This window comes from Zygotorulaspora mrakii, chromosome 2, assembly GCF_013402915.1.
Source record: "Zygotorulaspora mrakii chromosome 2, complete sequence".
In the NCBI taxonomy this organism is placed as follows: Eukaryota; Fungi; Ascomycota; class Saccharomycetes; order Saccharomycetales; family Saccharomycetaceae; genus Zygotorulaspora; species Zygotorulaspora mrakii.
This window is the reverse complement of record NC_050720.1, coordinates 1,372,676-1,389,527: the sequence shown is the minus strand read 5'-3', so window position 1 is coordinate 1,389,527 and position 16,852 is coordinate 1,372,676. Positions and strand designations below refer to the sequence as shown.

At 38.0% G+C, this 16,852-nt stretch overlaps 7 protein-coding genes and 1 non-coding gene across 8 annotated transcripts; 3 read left to right on the top strand and 5 right to left on the bottom strand.

Moving 5' to 3' along the window:
* Positions 1 to 3,561: 3,561 nt before the first annotated feature.
* Positions 3,562 to 5,232, bottom strand: HG535_0B07030 (uncharacterized protein; the record flags this gene model as incomplete). Its single annotated transcript, XM_037287490.1, has 1 exon — positions 3,562 to 5,232. The coding sequence occupies one exon, from the start codon at positions 5,230 to 5,232 to the stop codon at positions 3,562 to 3,564; it is 1,671 nt and encodes a 556-aa protein (XP_037143385.1).
* Positions 5,233 to 6,049: 817 nt separating this feature from the next.
* On the bottom strand, positions 6,050 to 6,622 carry HG535_0B07020 (uncharacterized protein; the record flags this gene model as incomplete). Its single annotated transcript, XM_037287489.1, has 1 exon — positions 6,050 to 6,622. The coding sequence occupies one exon, from the start codon at positions 6,620 to 6,622 to the stop codon at positions 6,050 to 6,052; it is 573 nt and encodes a 190-aa protein (XP_037143384.1).
* Positions 6,623 to 8,181: 1,559 nt separating this feature from the next.
* HG535_0Btrna2N lies at positions 8,182 to 8,255 on the top strand. The gene has a single exon. It is a non-coding gene; the product is annotated as a tRNA-Asn (tRNA).
* Positions 8,256 to 9,664: 1,409 nt separating this feature from the next.
* Positions 9,665 to 10,267, bottom strand: YKT6 (palmitoyltransferase YKT6; the record flags this gene model as incomplete). Its single annotated transcript, XM_037287488.1, has 1 exon — positions 9,665 to 10,267. One exon carries the CDS (start codon positions 10,265 to 10,267, stop codon positions 9,665 to 9,667), a length of 603 nt encoding a protein of 200 aa, XP_037143383.1.
* A 300-nt stretch (positions 10,268 to 10,567) lies between these two features.
* On the top strand, positions 10,568 to 11,659 carry MIA40 (Mia40p; the record flags this gene model as incomplete). The annotated part of the gene is made up of 1 exon (XM_037287487.1): positions 10,568 to 11,659. One exon carries the CDS (start codon positions 10,568 to 10,570, stop codon positions 11,657 to 11,659), a length of 1,092 nt encoding a protein of 363 aa, XP_037143382.1.
* A 141-nt stretch (positions 11,660 to 11,800) lies between these two features.
* Positions 11,801 to 13,837, bottom strand: SPP382 (mRNA splicing protein SPP382; the record flags this gene model as incomplete). Its single annotated transcript, XM_037287486.1, has 1 exon — positions 11,801 to 13,837. One exon carries the CDS (start codon positions 13,835 to 13,837, stop codon positions 11,801 to 11,803), a length of 2,037 nt encoding a protein of 678 aa, XP_037143381.1.
* Positions 13,838 to 14,001: 164 nt separating this feature from the next.
* On the top strand, positions 14,002 to 15,264 carry ATG17 (protein kinase regulatory subunit ATG17; the record flags this gene model as incomplete). The annotated part of the gene is made up of 1 exon (XM_037287485.1): positions 14,002 to 15,264. One exon carries the CDS (start codon positions 14,002 to 14,004, stop codon positions 15,262 to 15,264), a length of 1,263 nt encoding a protein of 420 aa, XP_037143380.1.
* A 55-nt stretch (positions 15,265 to 15,319) lies between these two features.
* On the bottom strand, positions 15,320 to 16,678 carry MST1 (threonine--tRNA ligase MST1; the record flags this gene model as incomplete). The annotated part of the gene is made up of 1 exon (XM_037287484.1): positions 15,320 to 16,678. The coding sequence occupies one exon, from the start codon at positions 16,676 to 16,678 to the stop codon at positions 15,320 to 15,322; it is 1,359 nt and encodes a 452-aa protein (XP_037143379.1).
* Between the last annotated feature and the right edge of the window lie 174 nt (positions 16,679 to 16,852).

The following is a 16,852-nucleotide window of genomic DNA, read 5'->3' as shown; positions in this document are numbered from 1 at the left end:
GCCAGATGCTGCCTTTTTTAGGATTTGTTTTTCTATTATTGCATTTCACATACAAGGAGAAGGCAGAATCTTTCCATCCAAGTGGTTTATTTTGAAAAGGATGATTTCTATACCTATATAAATGAAAACAATTAAACTCCCGAACAGTTTTCCCCTCTATTAACTGCCGCCCTCTCTTTATCTTTCATGTTCTACGCCGTGAAGACTTCAAAAACGCAAGAGCTTCGAACCATCCTAGAATATTCCAGGCGAAGCATTCTCCGTATTCTTTCAAATACTTTCTTGGCATTAATGTGACTTCGTTTTCTCTGCGCCCGTCTAGAGCCAATGTGTCAATGCTGCATACTCTGTTCCCATAGACGATCTTAAATCTTTAGGATATTTCCTTGGTAACAGGAGCTGTTACTATGGCAACAACTACATATAAGCGCAAATTAAATTACTATAGAAATTGATAACATTAAAATTAAATATTAATAATCTTAGTATTGTTGAAAAATTTTGTAACACACGCGTGAAAAGACTGAATATGCAAGTTCTGAAATTTAATATACTTGTAATCTTCTTCCCCTTTCGGCTAAAAAGGCCTGCAAAGTAAGCGAGAAAATGGTGAGAAGATTAGAGTGTGCTTGATGGATTTTATTTACGCCAAGGTCGATTTGATTGAGCTAGTTGTGAACAGCGCCTCCCCCAGGATAAAGTTATTCGCTGTATATAATACCTGATTAGAATTATATTCTTCAGAGCATTCTTCCCTATTCAAGGCTTTGATAATAAAATGAAATACTAAAAGAGCCAACCTCAATGATCTTCAAATTGTTCACTAAATGTCCTATCCAAAGCTCTACAAGTTTCAATAAATTTGCCCAAACGATACTTCAGAAGGAAATTTGGAAGAGAAGGAGAAATATTGTGGAGTAGAGGAAGTGCTAGCTTGCGATGAAGAGTATTTCTCTTCTGAGCCCAATAGTAAATATAACATCTTAAAGGATCCACATCAACACGAGTACTATAAAGCTCTATGTGAGAGAAGTCAGCAGGAATGCCGTCATTAGTTCGATCCGAATCTCATATGGACTGAGGAGGAGGAACGAAAATTCGTGAGGAAAATTATTGGTATATTATATTCCGAGCATTTATTATGTTTACTGCTTTAAATTTTGATTTATAAAACAGAGCACAAGCCCTATCACCGAATATGCCTGATGTTTGAATCTCACCACTAATGATTACAATATGGGGACAACGTTCATTTTCGTATGTTTTCAGGTGGCTGAGTTACCTCCCGATTAATCTTCAAAAAGATGAGAGCGTACATCTGGGTTTTTACGTAATGGTGCCTTTAGATAATTGTTTTTATGTGCCTATCGAGCATGACAGGCAGAGCTGGTATGTTATCCACCAAATGTATCATACGTGCAGTACAAGAAGAATCTATTTGAAGCATTTTATTTGGATGACTTATTTCTCACCTCCAAAGAGCTTCCGTGGTCTTCCAGTTTTATACGTAGCTAATCCGTTGAAATCAATCTGGTCAGGTCTACTTTCTTTGGGTCTTCTCAACAATAAAACCAAAAGATTTATGAACCAATAATTTAGATGGTTGTTTCTTGTGGACGGAATGTTCACGCTTTTAATACGGTTATCTCGTTCTTTAAAACACCCTCTTCTTTGCCGTGGACCAAGACCTGGCATCTCTAAAGAGGTTGGTATACTGACAGAGAAAAAGATATGCTTGAATATGGTGCTGAGATTTCACTTTCATAAGGACGATATAAATAATGGGCAATGTTTCTCCGAGAGAGCTTTTGAGAAGCTTGTTGGATCATGATATTTGCCAATTTATGTCACACGATTGCTAAGCAATATGAACCCCTCCAATCGAGTAATCACATTACACACGCCCTGGACAAGCTTTGATTCTCCTAGTATAGAACGAACGCACTAACAATTCCATACAATGTGCCCATTGTAACTATGCTTTTCAGTGAATCATTTCGGAAATCGTGAGTGATCGGAGTTTTATGAGCATTACTTCTTCAGTATGGAATCTGGCCTGTTTGTTCGTTCTTCACTATTGGAAGGAAATACAAGTCAATGTTTGTGGAAATTTTGGTTTACTAATTGTTCTTTTAGGACACGCACCTTCTCGGTCTTTAACTATTAGTTGATTCACAGCGAGCTCCAATTCTGTACGCTCGTGCGCAGTTTCAGCTGCACTTGTAAACATGCTTGCACAAGGTTCCAATACTATAGTTGCAGATATGTCTAGGGCGAATGACATGCCATTGTATTATTGCGGCAATGTTGTTTTTATCTGGTGTGCCTTAGGAACTATTGGCGCATGCGTTTTTTTTGCGAAGGTTTATTATCGCTTTAAAAACAAGCGAAAAGATATCAAATGAAGGTCAACGAATTTGGAAGAACAAAACGTGTAGAGCCGAGAGATGACTAATGAGGACAACAAAGGGCTCGACTTTGAATCTATTCATTAAAAATGTATGTTTATGGTTTGAATACCGATTGAGGAGAAGATCGTCGTTCAGAAAATAAACCAACGGGAGCTATTGATGAAGGCATTTTTTTTGAGACTACAAATGTAAAGGAAAATCAGGGTCTGGTTAGAGACCTGCTCCTGTTTGCCAATACTATTAAAAGAATATTAATAATAGAAAATACTTGAGCATTTGTAACAACATGTGTGATCCCACGCTGAATTTTAACCCTCACCCGATTAATATTAGATCACAATTCTAAATTAACTTAATAAATGCTCTATCTGCTTGCCAACAGCAGGTCCATCTCCTTTGACAATATATGTGGGTTGGTCATATGTCTAAGTAGTGGGCCATAACCTCTTTAGTAACCCTAACTAAATTCAAGTGAGGTATGATCTTCGCTCTGTATTTAGACACCAGTGCGCAACCAAACTAGAAGCTGTTTACTACTCCTCTTATTCCGCTTTTGAAGAAAGTTTTGTTCTCTTTTGAGTCCGCTCTGTTGCAAAAGAAATTGTATGTCAAAACAGAGTGGTTGAATTGTACGACTGAGGCGCGTGAAAGAGACAACCTGAGAGAATCAGAGATGAAAGATTTCGGTAATATGGCAAGAGAAAAAGAATCCGATGAAGCCGCAACACAATATGAATCGATTTTAAAGAGTTGTAGATGTTACTCTAACGTGAGAAGTTTACAATTGAGGAATCCTAACTATTGAGGAATTATGGTATGGGATAAGAACTAACAGCTGTATCACATATTCTATTTAACTGTAAGAGTCGTGTGATGACAGCAGGAAAATGAGATACCGACACGCAAAATTCGTCATTCGTCATCCTGTCTTATGGTTCAATATAGTAATTTGTCAAGTATAAATATCGACATCTTTTTCGAAGAGCCAGTCCCTATTCAGTTTGTTTTTATTCCATTCCATTAGTCAAAAAATGAAGGAATTATATATATATCTGTCACGAATTCAATGTCCGTCCGTGATATTGGAATAGTATTTTTTTTTATTGGCCAAACACTTTAGTAAGAAAGGACAGATATAAATTTGTATAAATTACATTATGAAAGCAAAAGCCTTATCAAACCAATTTGACTTCGGAGGGTTTTCGCGCCAGTACTCATCTTCCTCGGCAAGTTCTTTTAAGCCTGAAACTAAATCCATTTGTGAGGGTTTAATAAAACTAGTTCTGAGATAAAGTTTGTGTGCGATGAAGAAAACAATGAAAAACGGTATCATGAAATAGGAAAAGACAAAGCTTTGAGTATCCCATCCTCCCTTCAAAAAGACTGTATACCCGCTCACCAATAGCATGAGAGTCAGCCAGAACAATGAATGCCACGTCAAATAAGGTAACCACCTGCTATAGTAGGGCAATGTCTTGAGATCTACTCCTTGCGCTATACATCCACGACGAAATTGCAAGTACGAAACACATATGAAGATGTACACGATTGCCATTGCTGCGGTTTCAACATTCAAAAACCATGTCAGGACAACATTTGTATTATTGGAAACAGATAGATAAGCCAAACCGCAGATTACCAGAACAGCAATGCAACAATAGATTGGCACACCACGTTTGGTTAGCTTTTTGAAACATTTGGGAGCTTGGCCTTCAAGTGCCAAACGGTGTAATACTCTAGACGCAGAGTATAATGAGGAGTTCCCTGCCGATATAATCGAAGTCAATATTAGTACATTCACGATATGGGGCAGTACTCTAATTCCCATAGTTTTCATGGCAGATACGTAAGGCGAAGCTCCAGCACCCACGGCCCCTTCGCTGATTGCTCTTATCATATCAGGATCATTGTAAGGAATTAAAATTCCGACACAAATAGCGCCCCCGATATAAAAAATGATAAGTCTGCCAAAGACCTTTTTAAAAGAAGATGGAATTACCTTCCTAGGGTTCATGGCTTCACTGGCGGCATTTCCAAGGTAGTCAACTCCCCAAAAAACGTACAGAGCAAAAACCAGACACGACATAAACCCATTGAACCTTCCTGAGGCTCCTGTTGAAATATATTCCGCGAAAGCCCCCGGATTGTTCCAATTTTTGAAGCCCAAAACCCTATGCTCAGGGTTTCCACCCGACATTACCACTACAGTAAACAAAATGAGTCCTATAGCGAGAATTACCTTCCCAATAGACAGATAAAACTCTCCTTCACCAAAGAAAAAGACGGAATATAGATTTAAGATACCGAAAACGATAATCATGATTGATATCAAAGCGGCTTTCGGTATTTTATCCGTCCAAAATTCAACAACCAAACATACGGCAGTTATTTCAAAGCATACATTTGCCGCCTGGCATACAAAGTAGGTCCAACCGACAGCGAAACCACAGGAGCGATCCACGAATCGTTCCGTGAAATGTACGAAGGAACCTGTGACTGGTAAGTATGTTACCATTACACACATTGACTGTGACAGGCCAATAAACACAACAGACCATAAACAAAAAGCTATCAGAAGGGATGCAGGACCACCTTGAATTATCTTCGTCCCAATAGACACGAAAAGAGCGGTACCGATGGCACCGCCAATTCCTATCATTGAAACTTGACGAGGTAGCAGTTTTCTGTGCGCGATTCTATTCTCTAAAGAGGAAGGCTCTTTCGAGGTAGTCTGAAACGAAAGTGATTCATCACAAAACGAGCCAACTTCAGACTCCTGAATAGGTGTAATGAGGATATTGCTTTTTTTTTCGTGCTCCATTTATTTAGATTCTTGAATCAATAAGTTGCTTTTGATCTGTAAAACTTCTTACCAGAGATCTTCAAAGTGCTGTCGAAAGATATCTGTCTACAAAAGCATAAGTGATATCCTCAAATAAGACGAATATTTGTAATTAGATTCGCTATGCTAGTCATGGTTTATATAACACAGGAAATGTGAGATGTCGCTCAGGTATCTACTTCATTTCGGGCCTACAAAGAACGTGATAAGCATTCAGGGACCGCTTTTTCTTGTGTGCATGAAGATCTACATAACTATCTCGCTATTAGCTATACTTTGCGTTAAACAGAACGCTTAGTCTTTCCACCAGCTATTATCGTATTTGTTGAAAAAAAAAGGCAACTGCACGGAAAGGTATGTCACAGCGAAGTTTTTTTTTAGCTAAAAAAAACAAAGGTTCAAATTTATTTGCACTAATCTCACTATCACCGAGGCAACAAGAAGATTGGAATGTCAACACCACTCAATAAGAAAAAAGAAATGAAATACCATTCCTTTCTTGAATTCCTGCGTCGAAGTTTTGATTGTTTTAGTTTCATTCCTTATCTGCCCCAAATATTTCCTCGTTAAACGTATGCTCGAAAACGGAATTCAGATCCTCCGTGATTGCAAAAAGATGTTTGCCAACACTGACATGCTCAATAAGTTCAAGATGTACTATGTCTCTCTAGCTAGCAACAGATATTGCTTGGTGTCACAATATGAAGTCATTGGTTATCTTCACTTTCTTTGCATGTTCCCTCAAATAATGCAGCTTAATGGGGATCGAAGTCAAGCGCATCATAAAAATTACGGATCATGAATGAAAATCTACTATGTGTGCAAAAAATGAATTTAAGGGATTAGGTAGCTTTAAATTGTCTGTGATTTGTACTCCTTTGTCAACATTTCGACAATATATAAACTGACAATGACGTCTCTCATTTTTTCCTAAGCATCCACTGGTGAATAAGCTGAGAATATGACGCAAAGAATTCGCAAGTATTGAAGAAAAATGTATCATCTGCCAGACGCAAAGTTGATCGAAATTCACCGGGTTACTTAAAACGCAGAACAGTTGAATGCTTGGGTTACAGATGACGTGATCACCACGAAAGCGATTTTGGTGCGGGGGTATCCAAGATCTAATGAACGCATCGTTATCAGTTGCTTCTTTTCTGATGTTTTCAGGCCATCCCATAGAATTTTGTGCCCCTCGCAATATAAAAGAGGCCGCTGAAAAGAGGCAAAGACTTGTAGAGTTTGACGTTCTTCCTGAAAGTCCGAGTGAGTCAAGCACAACACCGAACACTAGCCCTGAAAGTAAAACACTTTTATTGAAAGTATCTTCTGGTACAAGCTGATGGCGCATATACGAGTAGGCACCCATTGAGTCAAGCTGATAGGTAGTAGAGGACGATAGGTTGTACTGTTTTGAAAAATGACTAAAAAGAACACTCCATCCTCCAGCTTTCCCAAGAAACTCGAATTATCGGAGTTCAACCTCCAAGAGAGTAGGATGAAAAATTCCAACGAAGAAAAACTACACTTACAAGCAATATCGTGCAATTCAGACTCCGTGGATTCCGCGTACCCCATTTATTTTCTTTATTTCTGGTGCTATACAGGAAATGAGTATAAATTACAAACGATCGACTTATTAATGAAGCTACGTAAATACGGAGAATGCAATCTTTGTGAGGTTTTGTTAAGGAAAATATGAGAACCTGTATGGAGGTTGAAGGCAAAAATGTGGAGGCAGGGCACCTTCTAATGAATAGGTTCAAAGAGCAGCGCCATGGAAGAAGCATGTGAGAAATAAGATGAAGTGAGCCAAAGGCGTGCCTTCGAATCAATCTATAGTGAAAGGCGTTACATATAATCAAGAGCTACGAGTTCGTGTGCTGACTTTGACTTGAAGCCTAACACTATTCAGAACATAAAAGTGGAGAATTACTCCTAATGCAACATATTAAAAATGGTGGATACAACGCAAAAAAGGATGCTTTCACTTTGTCTCCGTGAATTAAGCAGACTCAAATGACTTTCAACTTTCTCAGGACCACAATTCGAAGCGTATCATGTTACTCTTGAGTTTGCTATACAGTTACCAATGTACCACTTGATTACATATTTAAAAGAGCTTTACAGCTTTCTAAATATACTCTGACAGTTTAATTCACTTTTAATTTTTATTATTCCTGAACCCCTCTGTTGAAATATAAATCGATATTGTGAGAGAAATAAGATATATTAAAGAGATGACTTAGAAGAATCAGAAGCAAGACAATTGATAACGATACGGCAAAATAAATGAAGCTAGATGAAGCCCTGACATAATATAAATCGATCCTGGAAAGAAATCGGATGATAACCTATCGCGAGACGTTAACGATTCAGGAATCTGACTACGACGAAGTATATGGAATGGAACAAGAAATAGCAGTTGTACTATGGATTCTATGGGATCGGAAATGGTGTGATGACGATGGAATTCTTCACTCGTCGTCCTCTCTTATGGTTCAATAGGTGCGAAATGCTGGGTATAAATACTGACGTATTTTCCAGATATTAATCCAAGTTCAATTAGTCTTATCTCAATTCATGATATAGAAAACCAAGGAATTATATATCTCTATAATTGAATATCATAGCATTATCATCAATGTCAAACCAAGTTACTATCGACAACGCCGAAGAAAACATTCTTTCTAAATAAATATATAATGTAATCTTATTAAATCCGTCCATTCTTCTTTCTGCTAAAAGTAATAGTAATAGCTAGTAATAATAGCTAATAGCCGCGGATCTCGTTTGTAGTTCTCGCCTAACATTTATCATGCGCGACGATAATTACGATAAATACAGACGCTTCGAATCAGGTGAAGAGTCCAACAAAGTTATATGATCATATTGAGTTTTTTTCCAAAGAATTATAATAAGATCTGGGACTCCATGGCCAAGCTGGTTAAGGCGTGCGACTGTTAATCGCAAGATCGTGAGTTCAATCCTCACTGGGGTCGTTCTTCATTTTATATTTTTTTTGCTTTGCAAACACTCGAAGCACATTAACATATTATTCCTTAAACTTATTTTATGAATGTCAGGAATCTCGTGGATTTCAGGAATAACTTCTTAATAGTGTAATGGCACCAAGTAGAAAAATACTGCATTTTAAGTATTTGTTAATGTGTCACCTGCTCTTCAAGAAATCAGAATGTACGAAATTCACAACGTTCACTCGTATAAGCACATTTGATCCACAAAGAAAAGCTCCATTCAAGATCAAGAGACTCCAGAGACTCAAGCAAGAGACTTGAGAGACTCTAGAGATTCACATAACCGTCATACGCACAAAAATTTCAGATTTCCAGAATTCTCAATAGTGCTTTTCGATGCGTCTAGGTATTGAGCACGCTCTTCGATAACGCAGCCCGGGGAAAGATCTTTGTTGATTGCCATAACCCAGCTCTCAAGAAATAATCGTAGTGCCAACCAGCCTAGAAGTTGGCAGCATATAAACCTGCTCTTAAAACTCTCCAGTATAGCCTAAAAAATGAAAAAATTTTGGTTTTGGGCAAAATATATCAAATTAGACATATATTTTCGGCTTCCTTGTGACTTGATAACTCGGCGGCTAAAAAGAAACAAGCGTCTGCAGTTTCCTTCTATTGGCCACGCATCAATCTTATCTACCTCACCGATCAAGATTCTCGCTTCTATCTAATCATCAGCAATTTCTGTATTGTCTTCAGTAGTTGTTTTTTTGGTGCAGCACAAGCTCTACTCAGAGAATGAGCTCTGCTTATGCAGGGTATCCCAAAACTATTTCTTAGCCACACTGCCGCCAAAAGTACTATAATTTATGTGTTTCATTGAGTATGTAATAAATATGGCCAGCTATAGTGCACTTAAAAGAATGTCTTCTTGGATAAGCTTCTTTTACAAATTCCCATATAAGACAGACGGTTCGCAGAGACAAACAATGCACGTAAGAATTTCAAAAATAAAAAAATAGAGCAAGTCTTTTTTACTTTGTTCAATGCTTGTATGTGAAATTTAACTTTGAATCCAAGAATTGTTGAGGGCCGCCATCTATGAGAAACGAATCTGACCAGCCGCAGGCCCAACCAAATGTGCAAGAGAAATATCTCAACGGGTCTTAGACGTAGTACTCTCTTGCTAAATTTCAAAGAGACAACAGAGCTTTTGTTTTAGGTGAATTGATGATGTAAACTATTAAGTGAACTGCTGCTATCTTGAGAGTGGATTGATGGATTGAATTGACTGTTAATATGCATAGAGACTGCTTAAACGATACTATACATGACTTTTCTTGTATATGCAGTGGATACAAACAAACAAACATCGCTGTACGGGCTTTAGAGCATTCCTATGGGTACTTTGAGACACTAAGTACAATATGTATCTATTACATAATGCTGCAACATGAATTGGTCTTTTTAGCTTGTTTGTAAAACATTTTTGAGCTTGCCGTTAGCGATTCAGACTTATCCACCAAATTGTCCAATTTTTCACCTCTTTCGAGAACATTTTCGATAGTCTTGTGCAATACGATCTTCGTCTCGTCTAGTTCCTGTTGAACCTTCATGATGGCATCCGCCTGAGAGGGATCCTGGTACTTGCGTATATACAACTCCAACTCCTTCATGTTTAAAGAACCGTTCGTCTCGGAAATCGAACTCCAGTCCTTGGCGGGATGAGCGACAAGATACTCGTCTAAAATTTTATTCAATAATGTGTAAGCTGGCCTTACAGGGTATTCCTTATCTGTGATCAACACACCACAAAGACCCTCTGAGCGGGCATATACGTGTCCAATATAATTGCCCTCTTCAATACTCTGCCTTTGACCAGCATTTGTTCTACTGGCAACAGTTTCTGCAAAAAAAGTCATGAATTGACCCACACTATTCCTTTCAAAGAACCCAAATTGCGATAGGTCTTTGGTTTCCGTGAGCTCTAGAGCTTTACCATCCCCATTACGAAACACGCCAATGTAATACAACTTCATTTTGAAAAGATGAGAACAAGCACCGCCCAGCGTAAAAGTACAAGCAGTCCGTCGTCCTTTCTTTGTAATGCATATCGCCTGTTCGTGATCGTTTTTGCTATATGGTACTGATCCTCAACCTGTTTCCTGGAGCGGATCATCACGAACGGAATTAGCTCTCTTCATTTCAGCGTATGACAATTAAACCCTGCTAAATTTGCACTTAATAATATCGATTGAGTAAAAGTCAGTTTTCGAGCAAACGACATCATTTGTGTTAGACTGGTTAATTTAATTAGTTTCGGTAAAATTAATATAAAAATGCTTTGTTCAAGGGTGGCAAGAAATTCTTTGTCTGCGACCTCAAAGAGGGTAGGAACTTTGTGTCGTGGGAACATAAAGAGGCTACAATGGCGTGGATATACCTCCTCTAACTTTACGGGTGCTGCCTATACCATTAGTCCACTATTGAAATGGACGTTGACCGGTGCAGGTATTGCATCTGCACTCTACCTAGTTTTCCCTTTCAAGAAGAACCCCCCTAAACAAGAGGAACCTAAATCCGAACCGCAGGCTGAACCAGAGCCACAGCCGCAACCGGAGGAAGAGACGGAAGCAGCTCCTGGAAAACTGGAAGGCCAACAGGAAACAGAGCAGGAGCCTGTTCACAAACAAGAGTTGCAAAAGAAACAGGAAGGTGTTGAGGTACAAAAACATGAGCATGTTCAGCAGCAGCAGGAGCAACAGGAAGATTCAGATCGTGAAACCAACCAAAATGAGACTCAGGATCAATCTCAAGAGCCCAAGTCTCAATCTAGATCTGAAAATAAAGAAAATGAGATTGAATATTCTGAATCGGAGAAACATGAGCAAGACACTGGGAATACCGATCAAACCAGAGAGGAGCCTACGAAAGAAAATACTGTAACGTCGACTGACGGTCATCAGCCAGGGAAGAATCTTAAGTCAGATGCGGAGTTACAGTCCTTTGCAGAGGAGCAGCTGGGCGAAAAAGATAAGGAAGCCTCCCAAGAAGGCGCCTATAATCCAGATACTGGTGAGATCAATTGGGATTGTCCGTGTTTAGGTGGCATGGCTCATGGCCCATGTGGTGAAGAGTTTAAGGATGCATTTTCTTGTTTCGTGTATTCAGAAGCGGAACCAAAAGGCATTGACTGTGTGGAGAAGTTTCAGAATATGCAAGATTGTTTTAGAAAACATCCCGAGCACTATGCTGAGCAGATCAAGGATGAGGAAGAAGCAACGTCAGCGACTAATGCTAACTCAGAAAGTGCAAAATCCGAGATTGCGGACCCCTCTGATTTAAGCTCTAACAATGATAAAAAAAAAGGCGAGGAAATACAATTAGATGAGAAAAGTTCAAAAGTCGAAAGCGAAAATGATGCTACTTGAGAATTTTCAGATTCAGCTTAACGATACAGTAGATATCATTAAATACATTCCAAATGAAATAACAGTATAAACGTATAGTCTTGTACATAGCATGTTCATACTTTAGTACCGAGAAGAAACAAATAAGAAATATGTCGTTCGTTACCCAATTCTATATAAAAATATCGGTACAAAATTCCCATTACGCTTTCTTACCCAAAGAATATCATCTTTGATTGCAAGATGATACTTCTTCTCTTGAGATTTAACCACAAAGATTGGTACCAACGACTCCCTTCGACTTCCATATGGTATTACGGCATATTGGTCATGCAATTTTTCGAACTTATACCCATTTTCTTCACAATAATCTAATAATACGTCTTTAAAGGTATTACTGATTTTTCTCAAAGGGATGTTATCAAAACAATAGACATTACTATATTGATCAGCTTCATTTTCCTTCAAATTCAAGTGCTCTGATAAATCAAACAATTCGTCATGAATTGGTGTGAGATTCGTATCATCTAAGAAATTCAAAGTTCTTCTGATTTCCACTAGTTCCATTTCGATGGGTACATTATGGTTGAACATTGCGTTAATAATGGAGTTGAACCATGATTGTGCTTTTTTTCTGTCACGCATTGGAGAATAAAGTATCCATTGGTATAAAATTTTGTTGAGTTCATTAAAGACACCATGAAGCAGTAACTTATACTCTTCTTCATCAAAAAACTGTTTATATTCCTGTAATTTCATTAAATAATAGTAGGTTCCTTCTTCAAAAGAGATAGATCTCCAATTTTCTAAATCGATGGTCGGATCAAAATGCTTTTCCCAGAGTTGATCGATAAATTTAGGTAAAAAAAAAGTTTGAATAATTTTCGAATACCTTTCGCCTAAAATTTCTCTTGAGAAGAGGATGTCTAACTTAGAAATAGGGCGCGATTTGCTATGATGCCAATCTTGGCAATAACCGGAGATTTTACGCTCCACTAGCTGCTTTAATTCTTTTAGGAAATCTTCATCGATAATGACAATGAAATCAAACATCCATATTCTTGGAGGAGAATTATCTGAATTTGAAATATCCCACGATCTCAAGGCCTCTATCAATTGGGGATAAATGAATTTTGTTTTTATGTACGTAAAGCAACCGATAAATCTCAAGATTGGCTCATAATCCATCAAAAGTCTTATGACAGTATTTATTTTTTCCCTATTGAGAAAACAATTTTGCCAATGTCCCAGTAGCTTATTGAATACGATAGTAAAGAGTACTGTTTGTGTCCTGTTTAAAAGATCTGGATTACTATCCATTTGATATTTCAAAATTTCAACCAGCGGCACTAGCTGGGTTAATATGATATTGGAGGCATCCAAAGGGTCCCATGGAAGATCTGCGCATCTTCTTTGTAGTAAAGAGCATATCATTCTATCAACCAGTTCGGTGTCAGCAAGCTTCAAAATCAATCCAGCTGCATCTATTATTGAAGCCTCGTTCCATTCGACGCTGATATCTCCTAGTAATTGTTCTTCCTCTTCTATATCTGTTAACTTCGGTTCCAGATACTCAATGCGATGATCAAGGGCGTTTAAGTTTTGTTGTACATCCAGCGCTTCTTCCATAATGACTTTCAATTTCTGTCCTGCTTCTGGACCACTAGCTTCAAGTTGTTCTATTCTATCCTGCTTGAAATCTAAGCCAAATTTGAACTGGAAATCTCTTATTAACTTTTGTATCTCCCTAGTCTTACTATCGGCTGCATTGCGACTTAAATGCTCTGTTGTTGTCTTATTGAAAAGTACACTATTCTGTATAATTTTATGCCCCTTTTCTTCATCAGAGCTACTCTCAACTTCCTCATCTTCTTGCGAATCAATTTCCAATGAAGATAGCATTCCCAGACCTGCGTTCGGCAGTGGACGTTGTTCTGCTTGTATAGGTTCCGCAATACCGGAACCATTCCAGCCCAGGCCTTTGCCTTCCACGTACCCCATCTTAGATAACAATCTAGCACCGATCCCATATTTCTTCGTCATTCTTTTACTAGCTTCATTCTGGTAAGATGCATCTTGCATGCCTTCAACGGTTCCTCCCACGTCATCAACTATTGTTTCTTCCTCATCTTCGATATTCCCGTAAGGACGAAGCTTCCTCTTCTTGATAAAGTGTCTATCAAAGGTACTACTCACCATAAGATATTACTCAGAATGTAACTTGACTCAGTTATTCTCTTTTGCGTTTTCGTTCTTTTCATGTCAACAAATCAGAGCGATGAGCATTAATTTCAACTCCATCTCTAAAAGGGAACAGAGTCTCGGAAACACTTTTGGAGAACTCCTTAAAGTAACCAACAGCTATGAAAGACTTTGAATTGGATTCTTTCGTTGTAAACGCCAGAAAGACTTTGACAGAGGCACAGGTTTTATGTCAAGAGGCCAGTATGAGAATATTTGATGTTAAACAAAAACTATCACGATGGCAGCAAGATGTTTCCAAGCTAAAATTTATGATTTCATGTATCCAAAGACAAAGTGACTTTCTCTATAAAAATGTTTTGAAAATTGGAATTGGGGAAAACTTGATTAAGACTGAATGGTCCCAAATTGTTCTTGTGGATTTGATTAGAAGCATGAAGTATTGGCAAAATGAGTTATCTACGCGAATTACACGCCTTGATGGAATTAACAATGGGCTTATATCTCATTCGGAACATAAGGAAGACGATTCACCTAGAAACCTTGGGGATTTCATTCCAAGAGAGAATGTACATATTCTAGATGAAAGATTGAAGGAAATACCAATTATTCGACGTCAAATTGATAACATAAAATCACAATATGCAAATATGGTCAAGAAGGTATCGGAGCAACTGATGTTGACAAAATTAGTGAACCTTGAGTCTTCTTTTAGAAAATCTTTTAGTTTAGAAGTTACTGGATCTCGTGAATTTGGTGAAGAGTACTTAGAGGAAATGACGAACTTGGAACATGAGCTGGTCGAGTATTTAAACTCATTGACGGATCATTTTGATAAATGCCAAAACTTAAGAAATATAAATTCTGAGAAACAAATCAACAAGGATTTACTTGAGATCGTCACCAAAGACAATGCCGAACTAAGTTCAGTTCTTGACACTTTACGCGATACAGTGAAAGATGTTGATCAAATAATTCTTAAGTTGACCAATACTTTAGAAAAGAAAACGATGGATATAATGTCAATTCACGGTACTATAAACAAAATCATTAATGAGCTCTGTAAACATCAAGAGTACCTAGCAATATTTAAGGACATTTCTGAACTTATTTCGACCTTCAAAGAAACTTGCCTGGAAGAAATTCAAGTTACAAAGGAGCTTTGCGAATTCTACGAAAACTTCGAATCCAGTTACTACAACCTTGTTGCAGAAGCGGAACGTAGACGCTCAGTTGCAATTGAAATGTCCAAAATTGTGTCAGAATGTGAAGAAAAACTAAGAAACTTGGACACTACGGACCACAAAATGCGAGAAATCTTTCTGGAGAAAAATGGAAATTACCTTCCAGAAACTATTTGGCCTGGTCAAATTGATGATTTTAGTCCATTATATTCCTTGCAGTACAGCATTAAGGACGTATAAAAATCAGATGCATATTTACAGGTTTCATCAGCTTATAAAGAAAAGAATAAATATATCATGCATAATTCTTCTCTAGTTCGCAGAATTTTGAAAAAATTTCATCGGTACTCAGATGTTCCAATTCGCGGCTCTCCTTTGTTCTAACAGCATACCTACCAGTTTCAACTTCCTTGTCCCCAATTATAATTAAATATGAGTAGTTTTTCATCAAAGCATCCTTTATTCTGTAGCCAACAGGTTCCGCTCTATCATCAACCTCTGCATTGAAATGAAAACTATTGAGAGCAATGGGAGTCAAATCATCGTTTGTATTCATACCGCGTAGTTTGAGAAGTAAGGCATGTGATTTTTTTACTTGCTCGGTTGTTTTCGTATTGACAGGTATAATCATTGCTTGGCGAGGGTTCAGCCAGAAGGGCCATCTGCCTCTATTGGAGTCCATCAGCATCGCCATAAACCTTTCGACAGATCCGAAGACAGCCCTGTGAATGACTATTGGTTTCTTATACGTGTTATCTCTATCTTTGTATCTGAGATCAAACCTTTCGGGTAACTGAAAGTCTAATTGTATTGTAGCAACTTGATGAGATTTTCCACTATGATCTCTGACCTTGATATCAATCTTGGGACCGTAAAATGCACCATCACCTTCGTTCAATCTCCAAGATCTGCCACATTTTTTCAAAATTCCTGTTAGAACATCCTCAGCATGGTTCCAAATCTCCAAATTACCAATATAACTGTCAGGTCTAGTGGACAACTCCAAAAAATATCCTTCGTCTTCACTAAATGGAAAAATTTTAGTGTAACACATTTCTACCAGTTTCAAACAACTGTTTATTTCATTCTCGACCTGTTCTGGAGTGCAAAATATATGGCCATCATCCTGATGAAATTTTCGGACCCGTGTTAACCCAGAAAGCGCTCCTGATGCTTCGTTTCTATGCAGTGGTGAAAAGTCGGCAAAACGTAAAGGGAGTTCACTATATGATCTATCAAACTTTTTGTAAATCAGGCAATGACCAGGACAGTTCATAGGCTTTAAACCGTACTCCTCTTTCATATTATCATGGCCTTCGACACGAAACATATCTTCTTTGTAGTTCTGCCAATGACCTGATTGCTCCCATAAAGATTTTCGATAAATTAAAGGGGTTACAACTTCTTGAAATCCATACTTGAACTGCTGCTGCAATTTCATGAATTGAATCAATCTGTTGAATATTTTTGCTCCATTAGGTAGGAAGAAAATGGATCCTGGAGATATGGGATCTGTAAAAAATAACCTTTGCTTATTGGAAACTTCTTGTGAAACACTAATAGTGCCTGCTGCTAATTTTGTAGATTTTGTGGAGTACCAGTGAAAACCACACTCAATCGGCCTCAGTGAGAAAAGAGTCCTTGGATGCAACATCGCTTATTTGAAGCTTCCTGTCGGCTAGACGCCTTTCATGATATATCATCTATACATTTTTCCACCTTTTTCATCATTTAGATTACCTAGAAAAAGTCAATATACAATAGTGTCTGAATGCAAACAGCAGATATTGAAAGCGAATGCTACAAAATTAGTCGTTATGTATATATA